Source organism: Triplophysa dalaica, chromosome 1 (assembly GCF_015846415.1).
Source record: "Triplophysa dalaica isolate WHDGS20190420 chromosome 1, ASM1584641v1, whole genome shotgun sequence".
In the NCBI taxonomy this organism is placed as follows: domain Eukaryota; kingdom Metazoa; phylum Chordata; class Actinopteri; order Cypriniformes; family Nemacheilidae; genus Triplophysa; species Triplophysa dalaica.
Genome location: NC_079542.1, coordinates 34,267,901 through 34,286,239, shown reverse-complemented (window position 1 = coordinate 34,286,239; position 18,339 = coordinate 34,267,901). Strand labels below are relative to the sequence as shown.

Below are 18,339 nucleotides of genomic sequence, written 5' to 3'. Positions count from 1 at the left end.
CATACAGCGACAGGGGATTAAACATGGGCAAAGCAATGAGGGCACAAAGGGGGGTGGGACACACACACTGACAACCAGCACAAATGACAAGATGTCAAAACAGCCCCACGTGCTCGACAACACACACACAGACAGACAAAGATAAACCTGGGGTCTGATAGTTAATACACTGACATCTGGATGATTCAGTTTCTGTTGTGCTAAAATTATTGTTGAATTGTATTTTTTGCAGGTCCTTGTGTTAAAAGAGCTGCCGTTTAAAGTCATTGATCCAGACCATATCACTCCTATATATGTTTCATTAATGGTGTCTATAACTAAATGTATCAGATTGTTAAAATCTACATTATACACTTATTGATTCTCTAAATATAGGCAATAAATGACACACCCGCAAGTCATTGACAACACTTGGACCTCACAATATCTTCAGAAAACACAGATTAAGTTTTCTGACTCCCACACAGACTGCAACTCAACCAACTTTAAAAGGGCTGAAAGTCAGTAAAGACATCGGTGAAGTAGTTCATGTGACTCCAGTGATTTAGCAGTACATAAGATAAAGCAACGAGGATCCTTTTAGTGCGCAAACAAACAAAAAAAGGCTCTCATGAACGCATCATTGCGTTCACTGTCATTGTGTCTTGGTGCATCTCGAAAGGGTTTTTATTTTAAATTGAAATTATTAAATATAACTGTTATTTTTGTTTGCGCACAAAAAAGTACCCTCGTCGCTTTAAAGTACTTAATGTTAAAACACTGGATTCACATTGATTATTTTAACAATGTCATTACTCACTTTCTGTGCTTTGAAAGTTTGAAGCGTTGAGGTCTACGTTGGAGTCAGAAAGCGCAACAAAACTATCTTAATGTGTGTTCTGAAGGTAAACAGAGGTTGTAGGGTTCTCCAACGACTTGAGGGTGAGTAACACGTGGCAGAATTTTCATTTTTGTCTGAGAAACGCTTTAATTTAAATACACATGTAATCTAAAGGAGTTTGTTGGTAGACTCTTTAATTCATATTTATTCATAATTACATTTTCAATCTAACTGTTATCAAGATTATGATTATGAGTTTGTATAATGTTTAAGCTCATTTTGTATCAGAGATAAACACATTTAATGCACAATGAGACCATTACACTTTATTTACGAGACAATTTCAATATTTTAAATGTAAACTCATAATGTAAATGTGTCATTGTTTAAGTAATAAGAAAACCATGTGAGGAATATTGTGTGTAAAATAAAAATTTGTTGTGTCATGTTGAATTGTTGCCCAACTGAGTAAACGCACAATGTGTATTTTTAAAAAGGAAAAGTGTGTGACTTGGTACATTTCCATCCTGAATAAAATCAAGAATCTTCTTAGTTTAACAAGTAATCATATTTAACATTTCATCAGATTTTATTTGAACGTGCCAATGCCAGTGTAGCGATACAAGAATTCTATATAATCCTAATCTGTTATGGTAGAACTATTTTATAGCCTTTTAACTTTAAATAACCACATAGCTACAGTAGGCCAATGTGTGTATATGTTTGTTTTATTTGTGCACTGAACGGAACTGCAGTAATATTATGGACATGTTGCTGTAGCAGGTCAGGTGCCTTGAAATAATGAATGTCTGGAAGTTAAAACGTCTTGTTGCATCAATGTGAAGAAAAACACTTGTAATGTTTTAAAAAATAAAAAAGGATTTGTGTTTATGTTGTACTTATTAATTCACAATGTAGGGTAAGTAAATAAAGTGTGCCATTTTCTGCCAATGAAACATTTATGTATTTTAATTAATAGAGAAAAACTAAAAATTAAAAACCATGTCATTCAAAAATAAATGAATTTAAAAACTTCTACATGAAAAGAGTTACATATTGGTGTGTAATGATAGATCGCCTGTAAAAGATATCTGCTCAAGTCATTGCATTATATATTTTTTATATTAAGTCATCCAAAAAAGTTAAGTAATATAGTGATATATTGCAGATATAGTGACAATATTACTTGATCAGAATCTCTTTCCAACTGCATGGTGTTTCATACACAAATATGTGAGTTAAACCCCAAAGTTTCTGTGGACAATGATCATTCTTAATGTCGGCATGAAGATTTTTACACAGTGGTGAAGTATTTTTGTAAATTATTTATCCGTACACAACACATTTAAAAACGTTAAGGGCTCGGCTTAGTCCAGGCGAATTGCGGTTTCGTTCTGCGTTTTCGGGTAAAACGAAGCTTGAAAATGTTGAGAGATGGTACTGTGTTTTCGAACAATCCCAAACCCCTTTGTTTCTGGAAGCGGTGTTTACATGAGACGTATGAAAAATAGCGTATGTGGCGAAAGAGATCGCAGAGGTACATCTGTACCATCTCTGCAACACGACATTCTAAAACATTATAGTTTTAGTTTTCAAGGTGTTGGGTTAAACCCGCTGGGTTAATGTTCTGGATTGTTTCTGCTCACCGCTGGGTTATTTGAAGAGTCTCGCACGCTTACCGCCCTGAAGATGTTGAGTGTACTACGCAACTTTCATTTTAATAAAGAACAAAGGGGCAAAGTCACTGGTTGGAGCAATTTAAAGGTAAGTTTTTTTACGTTTTAACTGAATATTTATTGAAATAGACAGAATATTTAACATTTTACAAGTCTTAACTACAATGGTACAATGGTCCAGGAACGCTTCTCTCGGCGTCCACTCTGGACATTAAGTAGGTATGATGACATCGTAACCACTCGCGGCGAACATTTTGACTCAAAAATGTGTTCCAACCCGCGCGGTACTAAAATGTGTGTGTCATTCAATATCTTCTCCTGGCCGCCTGGTGGGAGTATGTTTTTCCAGAATACGACGATAACTACATCGAGGGCAAGCCCCTGGAGCGTTGGACACTTCGGGATTTCAGCCCTAATGTGATTTCAGGTCACTGCGGCTTTCAGTAAATTTGCGTTGCGTTCAACCGGTCGTTGGGCTTCATCTAAGCTTTGGACACTAATGAAAGGTAGTTGGACCTAAATACATAGGTCTTATCTTGTTACTTACGAAATTCCATCGAAATCCATCGAGGAGAAAGTATTTAACTAAATCGCGGAAATTGTGAAGTCACATTTGTGGCGGGTAGATTAGCGAATGTAATGCAGGCGCCGTTCTAAAAAAAACATCGTCTGTATTCAACTCATTCTGACGGTGTTTTTCTTGAAATTTCTCTCAATTAGTCATGCTATGTAGTTTAAAATGCACATCATATGTGTTGTATGAATATGAATTAGCAATTAATTTTGATGTGTATTGTTTTTTTCTCTTGTATTCTCAAAATAAATGTTTATGAATATGTATGAACACTTATTCATTTTATTTGTTTTCAGTGAGGTACCATGGGTCTGATGCCCATTCCAGCTAAAACAGTATATTTTCATGATTTCATTTGAAAGAACTAACAAAATCCTACCTTCTATTCAAATTTCATGCAACTATCTGATAAAATAAGGAAGTTACAAGCAAAAATGTGTGAATAATAAGCATTTTAGGTCACACGACTTCTATTGGAGTTAATGTTAATTATTTTACTATATTCCTCGGTACTATAAATATCATAACTTTCGCAATCCTCAACTGATTTTCACAATTCAGGTGTCGTCGGAAAGGGAAATTTTAGCTCTGTCTATTCATGTGATCCATTTTGAGATTAGGGGTGTTTGAAAATTTTGTCCCCATACCTACATTAAGCGGCCAGTCAATTATGTTGCTCCCTCTGTTTTAAACCAAAAATTTCAAGGTTTGTGCATATATTAAAGAAAGACGAGCGTGGTAGCCTGTATTTAATCAGTTGATTTGCTGCACGTGTGGTTTCTCAGTGTATTAAGTGTAATTCATAATGTATTATACATAATTTATATGTCTTTAGTTAGTTTTATTAATTGACATGTGTTGCTACATATTGTGGAGAATTTGTATTAATTATTTTTAATGTTATTTATAATGCTTGTTAATGTTTGATATGAAACATTTTTATTTATTATAATTAAACTATTTTCTTTTAATCATGCAAATCTAAAAATATTGCTGTTACTGGCTGTAAAAGTTAAAACATTTATTAACAATTATTTGTACAGTCAAATAAAAATGAATTTTTAAAAATATATGTCAATTGTCTTGATTGAGAATGACGTAGAGAAGAAATTAAGAATAACCCAGCAAGAATAACCCAGATTTAAACACATGAATAGTTAAAATGACAACATTTTAGTTTTTTTCAATAACCCAGCATGCTGGGTGATCATGTGTAACCCAGTGTGCTGGGTTACTTTAACCCAGTATGTGTTCTGTCCAATATTTACCCAGCGCTGGGTTGCCAATTGGGTTGTTTTTAACCCAGCCATTTTTAGAGTGTACCCAAAAAGTGTTTAACATGTGGAAAAATAACCCAGCAAAACAACCCAACGGACTCAACCCAGCGGTATGGGTTAAAAGATAACCCTGCCATTTTTAGAGTGTTCATGCTACTTAGATGTTATCGTAATTGGTTACTTTCCACCATGGATATATCTACACCAATTTATTTAAGTGCCATTTAATTACAGTAGTACATGTGATGTTTCAAGACAGTGCCACCTAGCGTACATGAGATGTTACACTTTTTTAACAATTGCTTATAACTCTTGAACGCTTTATCTAAAATTTGTTTTCTGACATAATTTCTCCTCCTTGCCGATTCCACTGATGCCTCGTTTGTCATTTTCTAACATTCTACATCATACATGGATGTTGTGCAACTTAAAGATGTTTAGAATATATATACTGTATCCTCTACACTGTATTTCTGTTACTTTTGCTCTACTGTCTCATTTCAGCCATTCCTGAAAACGTTTCTTGTATCTTTGAAGTGTATGTTGTGATTCCATTCTCAGCTGTTTTTTAAACACATTCGTTTTTTACTTACATTTTGTTCTTGGGACTGTGAGCTGTAATCGCTCCAACTTTGGTTATTGTGACATATCGCTACTTCACCTTTATCAGCCTTTCCCAGGAGCCCGGTTGTGGGATGTCTGCTGTCCCCTCTTCATCAGAGATTTGTCTTTTTTTCTCTCGTTGGTCTGCTCCACTACGGCGCTTGACACCGTTTCGCTGCTTGCAGCTATATGTGTTAATCGTTATAATGTGAACGGCCCTTTAGTCAGGCATATGTGGGTAACCATAATGAACAATTGTCATTAATCGTATTGTTGACATATGAAATCATGAAACTGCTTCCCATTTCATTTCAAATCAAAATTGTAAAGCTAAAGTAATGCTAAAGAGAGCGAGGATATGCTACTATATTCAATTCCTCTGTCCTTACGTCTTTTCATTGCACATGTGAAGCATAAGCTACTATCACATGATGGAAGAGCCGGCCCTCCCTATAAGTGACCTAAGCGGCAGCTTTGTGCCCAGCCGCCACTAGAGGGCCCCCAAGAGCACATGAAATTACAGCTTTTTTGTGATATATTCACCACACACATCCTTTTTCTCACGTAGGACCATACCCACAATTTTTTCTTTGGTGTGTGTCAAAATTTTTGAAATGACGGACTAAAGGCAAGCTTGTAATATCAAAATAAGTGAGGTGGTGAAGGATTTAATCATTTAATCAGTTACGTAATTACATTTAATCATTTAATTACTTTTGTCTTATTAAGAGGTGAAGTCATAATATTGTGAGTGTTTTAATACATGCATTTGATACCCAACCTATGTGCGGATAATGAAGTGCTTGCAGCAGAGGAATGTGAGTGTGTGGGGGAGAGGGGGCATCTTCGGCTGCAGTTGTGTAGGGGGTTTGGGGAGGTATGTGGAATGTATGTTGTTGTTTTTTTAGGAATGTTTTCCAAGAACCAAAAAGGACACAGCAGGAGTTGATTGGTGGAGAGAGGACAAAGCAGAAATTGATGATTGGTGGAAACAAGGGAGACCCCCTCCCTCTGCAGAAGAGAGATCGTGGAGACATACCATATATTTGTGTAATGTTGTTTTTTCTAGATTGTTCTTTGTGAGACGTTGTGTCTGAGACAACCCAGCGCAGTACTTTGATACTTTCTGACCAATAAACTTCAATACTTGTTAGAGATTGCCTTCCTTCAATTTTTGAAAATGCAGGACGCCTTTAAAGTCCAACAGTGGCCAGTCAAATTAAAGTAGGTGGTATTAACTGGTTAGCGAGCAGAGCAGTGACCAGGCTAGATGATCTTGCAGTGATCTTGACTAGATGAATGCCTCCTAAATCGGCCACACAAAAAAGTGGGAAAACCACAAAGGGAGGGGCGATATGAACTCTTCGGCTACCGTTAGCGCAGTAACAGGTGCTAATGCTAATAACATGGACGCACTGGCAAACGCAGTTACTGCTTTGCAGACCTCTATCGACTCGTTTCGGGAGGAGAACCGGGCGTCTATTGCCTCTCTACATTCAATCCTGAGTATGTATGGCCAACGAATTACCGACGTGGAGGAATGAGTTTGACAAGAGGCAGAGCAGTGCGGAAATTTCAAATTCGCTGATTAAAGACAACGATGCATTGAGGGAGAAGGTAGCGTACTTGGAAAACTACACATTCATCGATGCGCTTGGGGAAGACAGTTTTAGAAGCTGCCATCAGTCGATAGAGCCCACAGGAGTTTGGCCCCAAAACCAGCGGATGGCGACAATATACCACAGCCATTCATTGTCAATCGTCATCATTTTCAAACCAAAGAGTTGATCCTGCACCTCGCCAGACAGAAGGGACCGCTCTCTTTCAACGGATCAAGATTTCACATCTTTCCTGATTACAGCCATAATATCAACAAACGACGCACAGCCTTCTCTGAATCCAAAAAGAAGCTCCACGCCGCGAACAACCTGTTCGGCCTCTTACTCTGCCGTTCACACAATGGGAAACGTATGGATTACACCAACCCTGCGGGGGCGCTGACCTACATTGATTACAAGGTTATTGATGATAGCACCACACACGCTGCAGAGAATGGTGATTGAGGTACTGTTAATGATCGGGTCCATGACGCCAAGAATCATTTAAAAGAGATGGTGGTGTCACTAGATAAGGTACTCTGTCATACTTTCTGACAGTACTTTCTATTTTTATTGTACTATATATATATATATATATATATATATTTTAGCATTGTTCATAGCTGCAGTGAATGTTTTGTTCTTTACGGTGTGTATATACATCACACATAATGCTATTTTATTATTATTTATTTTTTTGTGATCACCACCGATCTCCCTACAGTGACGATCTAAGGTTTATGGATATCATGGTTCCAATTACGTGAAATGATGTCCAGGTCATGTAATACACTGCTGGAGAGGTTCATTAATGGTTGAAAAAAAGTATCCATCGTTAAGGGTAGTATGCAAATGCAGGTTTGCAGTAGTTTGAAGTTTTCTGAGGGGAATACCTTTTTAAGGCTTTTCTATGTGTTATATGTTGTAGTTTTGAAGTGTTATTTGTTCTTTATGCAGTTTGTGCACCTATCCGGCTTTCTTATCATCTAAATGGGGTAAACACGGGTATTTCTGAATTGGGTGGTTCTAATGACACAGAATAATTCACATCTTGTCCCAGGTACAGATGACATGAAAATTATAAATTTGAATGTGAAGGGTCTGAATCAGGCAATTAAGAGAAAAAAGGTTCTCTCTCACTTACAACATCTTGGGGTTGGCATTGCTTTCCTACAGGAAACCCACCTTCAAAATCGAGACCAGTCTAAAATTCACAAAGAATGGGTTGGGCAAATGTTTCATTCACAATTCAACTATAAAGGCAGAGGAGTAGCTATACACTTTCATAAAAAGATTCCTGTCATTGTATTAGACACTATCTTGGACCCAAATGGCAGATATGTGGTGGTTGTGGGAGGGCTGTTTCAGTTTATCTTAGTATTGGTCAATATTTACTGCCCAAACTTTGATGATGAAATTTTAGGAAAATGCTAAACTATATTCCTAATCTGGATAGTTGTCACTTGATTATGTCGGGGGATTACAACCCGGTGATGGATTCTGTCTTGGGTCGCTCTTCTCAGTCTGTACAAAGACCGTCTAAATCTGTACAAACAATCCAGTCGTTCATAGATATACATAAACTTATAGACCCATGGAGACTTAAACATCCCACCAAAAGGGAGTATTCATATTTATCCAGCGTACACAAGTCATTCTCCAGGATAGATTTTTTTTGGTTGACACCGATTTGCTTAATGTTATAACAGATTGTTAATATGATCCAATCATTATTTCTGATCACGCCCCAGTTAGTATTAAGGTAACTCTTCCAACTCAGAGGACCAAACGGACATGGCAGCTTGATACTCTCCTGCTGGCTGATTCAGACTTTGTGAAGTTCATTGCGGAACAAATAGATTTCTTTCTGCAGGTAAATAGGACGGATGGCATCTCAGCCTCAACCCTCTGGGAGACACTTAAAGTGTATCTCAGGGGACAGATAATTTCTCGCTCTGCTTATATTAGGAGTACGAAAAATAAGAATATTGAGGAGCTATCTTCAGAAATTAAGGCTCTGGACAGACTCATATTTGGTTCTCTGACCCCTGCTTTGATTAGGAGGAGAGTTGGCTTACAAACTTAAATTGATCTCCTAACTACCACCCAAGCGGAGAGGTTCATTTTTAAGTTGCATAGTAGATTCTACGAAGAAGGAGGATAAACCTTCCAAACTATTAGATAGTCAACTCCGCCAGAAAGCTGTCCCGTGTTATCTCGCAAATTATGCTACCTGATGGCTCCTCAACGGATGACCATCAGGCGTTAAAAATTACTGCTTTAAAGACTTTTATTCTAAATGATATTCTTCAGATTCAATACTAGATCACAACCAATTCCTTGAATTTACCCTGACTCTAAAGAACGATTGGAACAAAATCTTACGCTGAAGGAAATCAAAAATGCAATATTGTCCCTTCAGAGTGGAAAAGCCCCTGGCCCAGACAGATTTCCAACTGATTTTTATAAAAAAATGTATAGATAAACTTGACCCTCTTCTTCTCTCAGTCTATGCAGAAGCACTGGAGAATAATTTTATTCTGCCAACGCTCCGCCAGGCATCTATTACACTTTTGCTGAAAAAGAATAAGGACCCTCGAGATTGCTCATTTTATAGGCCTATAATTCTTAAAATCTTGCAGAAATTTGGAAACATATCTGGGTATAAACTAAATTTTAATAAGAGCGAATATTTCCCCATTAGTAATAATGCCAAATAAACTGTGGTTAAAAGATTGGAATGTCAGGACCCCTGCATGGCTCCAGATTGAAAAGGTTACAAGCAGCCCACACTCACTCCCTACTTTGCTCTGTGCACCCCTGCCATCACTAGTTAATAATATTAAGAATAATATAATTGTAACTCAATCACTACGTATCATAACTTAGTTCAAAAGCTGTCTGGGTATTCAGAGTATGTTTTCTCATTCACCAATAACACATAACCATCTTTTTCAACCATCCCTAATGGACAATGGCTTCAAAATTTGGTATGACAAGGGCATTCATAGTATTGAGGATTTGTTTGTTATTGATACTTTTGCTAGCTTTGAACAATTTTCCCAAAAAATTGGTCTGACCACTAATAATTTTTTTCGATTCTTGCAAATTCGAGATTTTACTCGTAAAAAGTTTGCTAATTTTCCTACACTCCCCTCTCCCTCCTGTTTGGATTTCCTATTAAGGGTCAATATGCTAAATAAGAGTAGAATATCATTTATTCCCATATCATGGATAGCTGCAACCTATCTATTTCACATATTCGAGAACAGTGGGAAAGTGACTTGGGGGTGCAGCTGTCTGATGAGGAATGGGATATGGCTCTTACTCGAGTCCACTCTTCTTCCATGTGTTCCAGACATTCTTTAATACAGTTCAAAGTGCTACACAGGTTGCACTTCTCAAAAGCTAAATTAGCAAGAATATTTCCTAACGTAGACCCAATATGTGATAGATGTAAACAGACGCCAGCTACTTCCTATCATATGTTTTGGTCTTGTCCGAAACTTGCCCTTTCTGGTCGTCCTTTTTTGAAGTCATCTCAAAGGCTTATGCCTATAACATCCCATCTTCTCCCTTGATTGCCGTTTTTGGTTGTTTTTCTGATACAACGGGGTCCATTCCCCCTGTTCATTTACATAAGGTCATTGCCTTTTCCTCCTTATTAGCTAGACGTTTAATTTTATTTAAATGGAAGGCTGCTACTCCATCACATCACCACTGGATTAGGCACATGGAGAAAATCAGATGTACCCTCAACGGTTCCATCAACAGATTCTACAAAACCTGGGACCCTCTGATAACTTATGTGAACAATTTACCTGGACTGGAACTGGAACTCTGAATGTTTACACCTACCCTTGGTCAGTCCTGAAATAATGAATGTTAGGTGCACTTGATTTTTATTTTATTCTGTTGTCTGTGACAAGTTTGCCAGGTCGATTTTGGGTTTCGTCTGTCTTTGTCTTTCTCTTGTTGGTTTTTATGTTTACTCATTTTGTCTATTGTTGTTTGCACAACTGTTGTATACAATAAGTGGAAAATAACAAATAAAGTGTTTAAAAAAAAGGTTTAACATCCGGCAGTATTCACTGACGCATACGACAAAATGCTGATTAATTTGATATAATTACAGTATCTGTCGATTCAGTTTTTTATTTGGTATAAGGTTAAGAATAATTGTGGGCATATTTTAAATTAATTTAATGGTTATCAGGTAAATACACTAAATTGAAATAAAACAGAAAAGATTCAATAATCCTCAAGGGCTGTGTGGCTTTAAAAGGGTGTTTACATGTTGTGGTTTAATTAAATATATATATTTTTTAAAATAACAGTTTTGCAAATAGTTAAATGCATTAAACAAAAAATCCACAACCTTTGTATCGTCTGTGCTTAAATTTTGAAGGGAAAGTTCACCTAAAATTGGAAGAACATGAAATTATCAAATGTTTTGACAATCACAAAGCACTTGTAATGAAAGGTTTATGAGATTCCTGCATCCCAAACACAGCTACAACTAACAGAATTGGTGTGTGTTAGATTTAATGTGTGCGTGGAAATAATCAAACATTAATAATAGTCGTTTGTATTTGGGGTACAGGGGTTCCCGTAAAGCCTTTGCCCGACCCTTTACGTAGACAATTGGTTTCATGTCACATGACTACAAATTGCAAGTTTATATTGTAACGTTACACACAAATTCCATTTCATATACTTGGATCCTTCATCCTCAAACACATCAAATGCCTAACATTTACTGAGCTTTGTATTAGTTTAATATAGTATCTTATTTCTAACCAAAATATTTCCAGCTTGTTGTCATTGCTGAGCTTCATTAGCATGACTGTTAACATTATTATATTACCTACATATTTAAAGTACAGCTGTCAGCAATATAGAAAATAAACATGTCTAAATAAAACTGGAAATCTATAATCAGAGTTTAAAAATATGACCTTAGATAAATTGAAATGCTATAATAAATATGATATAGTTAATCCATTGACACCTGACTACTGATGCTCTACACACTTTATCTCAAGCTATATGACACACAATTACACAACTTACAACACAAAAATAGTGTTGACGACTATAATGAGATTGAAATGATGACATTCAGCAGTGATGAACACCACGTCAATCACACCATCAATAATAGAGAAGAACAATAATAAAATTTAGTGAATAAAATCAGTCAGCATTTTTCCTTTTCAGATTAAAGATGTTTCACACAAGAACCTGTAAATAAAACAAAGATTCAGTCGATCACATATATATTTTTTCATTATTATACTTAATAATAAAGACCAGGAGTGTATTTCCCAAAAGTATTGTCAGTTAACTATGGTTCCATATTTCCAGTATAGTTCAACAAATTATTATGAATAAATGTTTGCAGTCTATATTCACCTTTGTCTGCTCGCAGTTCTTCTTCTTTCTTGGGTAGTTGTGTCCAGGACAGTTTAAAATCAGAGACGTGTGATCCCAGAGCAGACTGGAGCTAAAATCCATCAAATATTTCAATCCACACATGAAACATACTGTCATTTCTCATTCTCTCATCATCACTCATCTCATATATTTACACACATCAAACACTCTCATATATCACTTCTCTCTTAAATCATCACATTTACTTTTGTGTTTTAAGACTCTTTTTCTCACCTGATGGAGGATTGTGTCGCTCTCAGCAGCTACATCACCACTGGAGGAAAATTTCAGCCTCAGAAAGGTTTTTCTTCTGTGAACTATAACTGAAAACACAAATTCGATAATCATATAGATATACAAACACTGATATTTGAGGGAAACACTGGAAGAGGGCATCAATGAACCAAAGCAGTAAGAATACAGAATAACAAGAAACGACTAAAAAATTTAGTTTTTTTTCTTTGCATATTTGAAAAATGTTTTGCTGCAGAAGACAAAGAGATCTCCAGGTCACAGAGATCAATGAAACAACTAAAACGCTGTATTATGCTTCCTAGGCAAGTAGTTAATGTCGTCCCTTTGTAAAAGAAAATAATATGTATGATATCACTGTTTTACTAATCCCTATTATTGAAGTTTATTATAGAGACAAGCACAGCATTGTTTGATTACATTGTCTCTTAGCATGCTATGAAAACTCTAAAGCACTTGTGTGAGCTAAATCTAATACTTCAAGCTACTGAGTTGTTTGATCCCGGAACAATTAGGTTGACTCGCACATAACCTTAACACAGTTTGGCTCCTATAGAACTGTTTCCAAATCCTGGTCCTGGAGATCCCAACACTTTGCAATTTTCTCTCAATCTCATCTGACACACTTGGAGACTTTAAAATAGACTTAAAAGGTGTAGAAGATAAGGAAAATGTGCAGGGCTGGGCTTCTCCAGGACCAGGATTGGGAACAATGCTATAAATATGTATCCTTTCAAGACATGTTCCATATCGTGGGGCACAGGTGTCAAACTCAATTCCTGGATAGCCGGTGTCCAGCAGAGTTCAGCTTCAATCACACCTGCTTGGATGTTTCTTGTAATCTTGAAGATCTAAATTAGCTGAATCAGGTGAGTTTGACACATCTAATTTATGAGATTACTAAATGTATAGTTTCATTCAAGACACATTACCATGTGCCTTCCATGACGATGGTGCTGAATTGATTTTGGTATTGATCACTTTAGAACCAGGGGCTGCTTCACTGCGTTACATTAGATCATGCTCTTTATAAAATAAATAATCGAAATGGCATTCATCAGGATCTTATAAAAATAATCAAAATTATAAATTGTCAGTTTTGTCTTCACTGGCCTTTGGAAGTGTCATTTATATTCTAACAGCAATGGCATGGATGCCTTGATGCACCTCCATGACTTTGTTCCGGACGAAGGCATACGGTTTATTACCAAAATGCTGTTGTAATGTAAATGACAAGCCAAAATACATGAAAAGTTTCCATTTTAAGTCAAAAACGGTGTCATGTAAACAGCCCAAAACACTGTGACGACTTCACCCTGCCTGTGAAAACCAGACTAAAATCTCAAAATCCAAATTTGAGATAACAAGCATGAAAGTTTGATTTTACAATGGTTTAACAAGGACATAAAGATTATATTCTCAGAGAATGATCTTAACACTATGTTGGATTTTATTATTATGTTGATTTTCACAGACCGGGCTACAAAATTTTCCAAGTCAAAGTTTAAACGTTCTTAACTCTACCAAACATTATAGTTTTTTTAGGAATTACGTTTTCCATAGACCTCCACCTCACACAGACTGAAAACAGATGTACGTCCAGTCAAGAATACATTCACATAACGTCCCTCCATCCCTTGACATGAGTAACTGATGGTTTGAGCAACTAGAAGATCAGAAGTCACAGCACATCTAGAGAGAGAAAATCAATGAATCTCTATAGAGGTGTTTAAATCAATTAATGAAAAGTGTTCAAGTGATTTCATGAATAACTTTACATGGGATTGTTATTTCCATTGTTTTCCAGTGAGTTTCCAATCCGAATCTCTGCTCCATTAGTTTCTTCATGGCAGCAGTCTGGTCTAGCACTGATGATCACTGTAGTAATGTTACAATAATCCAGAAGGTCCAGCCTCCACCATGGGTTACTCTCATATGCTGTACCAGAGCAGAATGGGCTAATAAATGGGTCTGGTCCATATCTGACACCATCTATGGCATGTTGAGTTTCCCAGTTGTCAAATGTGGATGACTGTGTCACTGTTCCTTTAAATGCTAAATTCTCTAGAAAATATATGTTGAAAGAGAGTTGATCAGTCAGTCTGTAGATATATAAACACATCTATGAGAATCAAGTAATAACCATTTGAATCTTTTCAACTCTTATGTTCATGACAGACCCAACTGCCTCTTTAATCAACTGAAAACCTTTAACCTGACATTGAAATATAAATCTGATACTTCATGACAGCTCTAAAAAGACTGAAAATTCATTTTAAACGATAATGTTACATTTCAAACATTAAAAGACAAAAACACAAGGAAATGTTTGATTGATGACACAAATATGTGACCCTGGAAAACAAAACCAGTCTTATGGGTCATTCTTTTCAAATTGATATTTTAACATAATCTGAAAGATGAATGAATACGATTTCTATCGTTGTATTACTTTTAAAATAGGACAATATCTGGCTGAAATACAACCGTGTAAAACTGCAAAATATCTAAATATTGAGAAAATTGCCTTTGAAGTTGTTAATCAGAGGCAATGAGGCAGGCCATCCACTCACAAAAATAAAGTTTTTATATATTTTAGGTAGGGAAGTTACAAAACATCTTTATGGAACATGATCTTTACTTAATATCCTAATGATTTTTGACATAAAATAAAAATAGATAATTTTGACCCATACAATGTATTTTTGTCTTTTACTAAAAATGTTCCCGTGCTACTTAAGACTGGTTTTGTGATCACAAATGATAAATTATACATTTTGAGTGATTTTGAATTAAATTATAAATAAAGATTTTTTTCATAAAATGAATCAAATTTCCCAGTGCTATATCTATCACTATAGAATTAGTTGTCTTATAACCTGTCCCATAGACCTCCACTTCACACAGGAGGAGACTAGATGTACGTCCAGACATGACAACATTCACATAACGTCCCTCCATTACACCACATGATAAACTGACAGTGTTTCCAGGTAGAGGATTAGAAGTCACAGCACATCTAGAGAGAGAAAGAGAGACAGAGAGAGATAATCAATGAATCTCTATAGATGTGTTTCAATCAATCAATGAAAAGTGTTCTAGTGATTTCATGAATAACTTTACATGGGATTGTTGTTTCCATTGTTTTCCAGTGAGTCTCCAATACGAATCTCTACTCCACTGGCTAGATCCAAACTGCTGACATCAGTAGTGATGATCACTGTACTAATGCTATAAGTATCCAAGAGATCCAACCTCCACCATGGGTCAATGTCATAGTCTGTGACAGAGCAACATGGACTAGCAACAGGATCTGGTCCATATTTTACTCCATCTATGGCATAGTGAGCTGCCCAGTCATTATATATGGATGATTGTGTCGCTGTTCCTCTGAATGCTAAATTCTCTAGGAAATATATATTCAAAGACAGTTGATCAGTCAGTCTGCAGATATATCAACACTCATGAAATCTGTTAACATTAAAGATGGATTCTGTCATGTACTGTAACATATGAAGTGATTTCATGGACACAGATAAATAAATCCTTGATTATACTGTAAACATAACAATTCAACGCAAAAGATAACTGTCAGAATAAGTTGATGATGCACCATATGCAGCAAATACTTCCATTGCTTAGATTTCTTTCATATTTCATATCGCTCTCTTTTTTATAAGGGGCTTAAATTAGTAAAACAATTATTGATGATTAGCGAAGAAATACAATGGACCCTATCAGACACAATGGACACAATGTGATGCCAGGCATAAGTGTTTTTTTGCTAGTTTAACCATTTTCACGTCATGCGCCGTATTGTTTATTTAGCAAATGTCAATGGTGCAGTATTTTTAGTAGGACGTTTTAGCGGGTGCACAATGTGTGTAAACTCTGTTTATTAAACACACAATGACGCGCAGCATCACACAAACATGCCCAATATAAAAATGAAAGGTTTAATGTGGAAAAAGTATATTATTGTGAACATAAGGATAAGTCCAATCAAGTTCTGCTATGTAAACTATGTCATGCCTCCTGACTTCTTCACACTGTTAAACGTGCTGGCTTCTCATGCTTCACATGGTCAACTTGTTAAAAAACAAGTCAGACATATGACATAGTATTGCTATGCTTGATACACTCACCCAGCACTCCAATTTGTTTCAAAAAGTTTTTAATAAGTTTGGGTCCCTGTTTCATAACATATATTTTTGGAACTATCTGAAGTCTCCATGAATCAAGGGTCTTGCAAAATTTGACCTTTTGTTGGCCCAACTCTCTCACAATGGCTATGGGCAAGGCGAAGGACAAAGCCTACCAACGCGCCAACCGACGAGCAAGACCCGCTTACCGTAAAGATTGTCTGCGCTGGCGGTGCTGTGGGCCTGCAGCAGGTTACTCTTGAGATAGTGAAGTTTAGGTGTGTCTGTTTGTTCACGGCATTTCAATGAATGAAGTTATTTAAGCGGTGGATATAACGCTGGATTTGCAGATCGTTTGAAACTAATAGATGGAGCGGTCACATTGCTAAAAGATGTTGGAAACTGAAACTGAGTCATGTTTAATTGGCAATCGGCGTGTACGTCAGTGATGCATAGATGGCGGTTACATCCGTGGGCGCTGTGGATGATCTGCCAGTCGGGTGGATCGGGTAATAGAAAATACATTCTGATTAATTGTGGGTGGGACAGATCAGTCATTAATGATAAAAATATTAACTACATTTCTCTAAAATATGAATGTGTTTTAAATTCATTTTCCATCCGGCAGATCCTCATTTGCACTCATTTAAAAGAAGTACTGCGGCGGTAGAGGGGGTCGAAACAGATCCGAGATAAAAAAAATTAAAAGAACTAAAAACAAAACAAAAGGAAGGGGAAAAAAAGTGCAGTGTGGGAGCATTTTATTGAAGTGTAAACAAGGATGAATCAAGTGTTGGGTATGTAATATGCAACGGCTGGGAGGCATTGTATGTATATGAAAGCCACAAAAGCAAAGTTAAAGTATATGAATCCACTGTTAGGAAAGTTACAGTATAATATTACTAATTATTTGAACAGACAGGGCTAGTAAATTTACCGAAAGTCATTTGTGTGTGTTGAATGTTGCAGTGCAGGGGCGCAGATGGGATTTTTTTATTTGGAGGGACCAAGTTGTTTGCAAATGATTTCATCTAAGTTAGTTATTTTGCATAGTTTGGTCTTTAAATTTAGCTCAAGTAGTTTCTTTGCGTCGTCTGGCTTAATGGTTTGCACTCAATTTGACTGTGTTAATTCGCTATTTGCCTCGGTCCAGTCACCTAATAGTAATACTCTCCACATTTTGCAGTGTTTGCTAAGTAATATGCAGCCATATCACCCTATAGCCCAAGGCTAACACCAATAAGCTGGTGTGTGGTTGGCATTGTGGCGCAATATGGCTGCCGTCACATCATCCAGTTGAATACTGCACATTGGTGGTGGTTGAGGAGATTCCCCCTTCCATGAAAAGCACTTTGAGAGCCCAGGCATATACAAATAAATAACAAAACTGATCTGTCACATCTGGGAAAAGTCAACAGGCATAGGATACTTAAAAAGTTTGTTTTTTGAAAAAACAAGGTGGTTGACTCTTTATTACCTTGTGTGGCAGTTATGAAGCCTATTTATTTCAGTTCATCAAAATCACCAGCTCATTCATAGATGATGGCGTTTGATCACTATGGTTACCACTACAACAGACACAATTAAGGAAGCTAATAGCTAGTCATAGGACCCCGGGGGCGGGATCAGGAGTCTTAGCAGACAAGGAGCAGGAAACTGTCCCAATTCTGGGGCAGCAGCCTTCTAAGATCTCTGACCTAAAAACAAGACCTAAAATTCTTGGCCGAAGCCGAATAATAACCGAATATTACTTTTGTATTTCTTCTATTTATTTAGCCATTTTTTTACCTTCAAATAAAATTGAGCAAACAAGTAGGCTAAATTAAACAAAAATGTAGCCTTCTCCCTTCAGAAATAGCCTATATTAGGCCTATAACTGAAAGAATGTACTGTAAATTAAGTACTTCATTAAAAAGTGTCATTCAACATTATATGCTAAACATATTAATAAACAAACTTTT

At 36.5% G+C, this 18,339-nt stretch overlaps 1 protein-coding gene across 1 annotated transcript; it reads right to left on the bottom strand.

Moving 5' to 3' along the window:
• Nucleotides 1-11,588: 11,588 nt before the first annotated feature.
• On the bottom strand, nt 11,589-15,197 carry LOC130417628 (fucolectin-like). Its single transcript, XM_056743311.1, has 6 exons — nt 15,116-15,197; nt 14,015-14,300; nt 13,789-13,928; nt 12,219-12,307; nt 11,964-12,054; nt 11,589-11,593 (listed from the first exon to the last, which is right to left on the bottom strand). Exons 1-6 carry the CDS (start codon nt 15,195-15,197, stop codon nt 11,589-11,591), a joined length of 693 nt encoding a protein of 230 aa, XP_056599289.1.
• Nucleotides 15,198-18,339: the final 3,142 nt, after the last annotated feature.

Coding starts and splice junctions, on each gene's coding strand:
- LOC130417628 (XM_056743311.1), bottom strand. CDS start 15,197: ATGGAGGGACGTTATGTGAATGTTGTCATGTCTGGACGTACATCTAGT. Junction 14,301..15,115: donor AGTGGAGGTCTATGGGACAG/GTTATAAGACAA, acceptor TATATTTTCTAG/AGAATTTAGCATTTAAAGGA. Junction 12,308..13,788: donor GGTGGAGGTCTATGGAAAAC/GTAATTCCTAAA, acceptor TTGTGTTTTCAG/TTATAGTTCACAGAAGAAAA.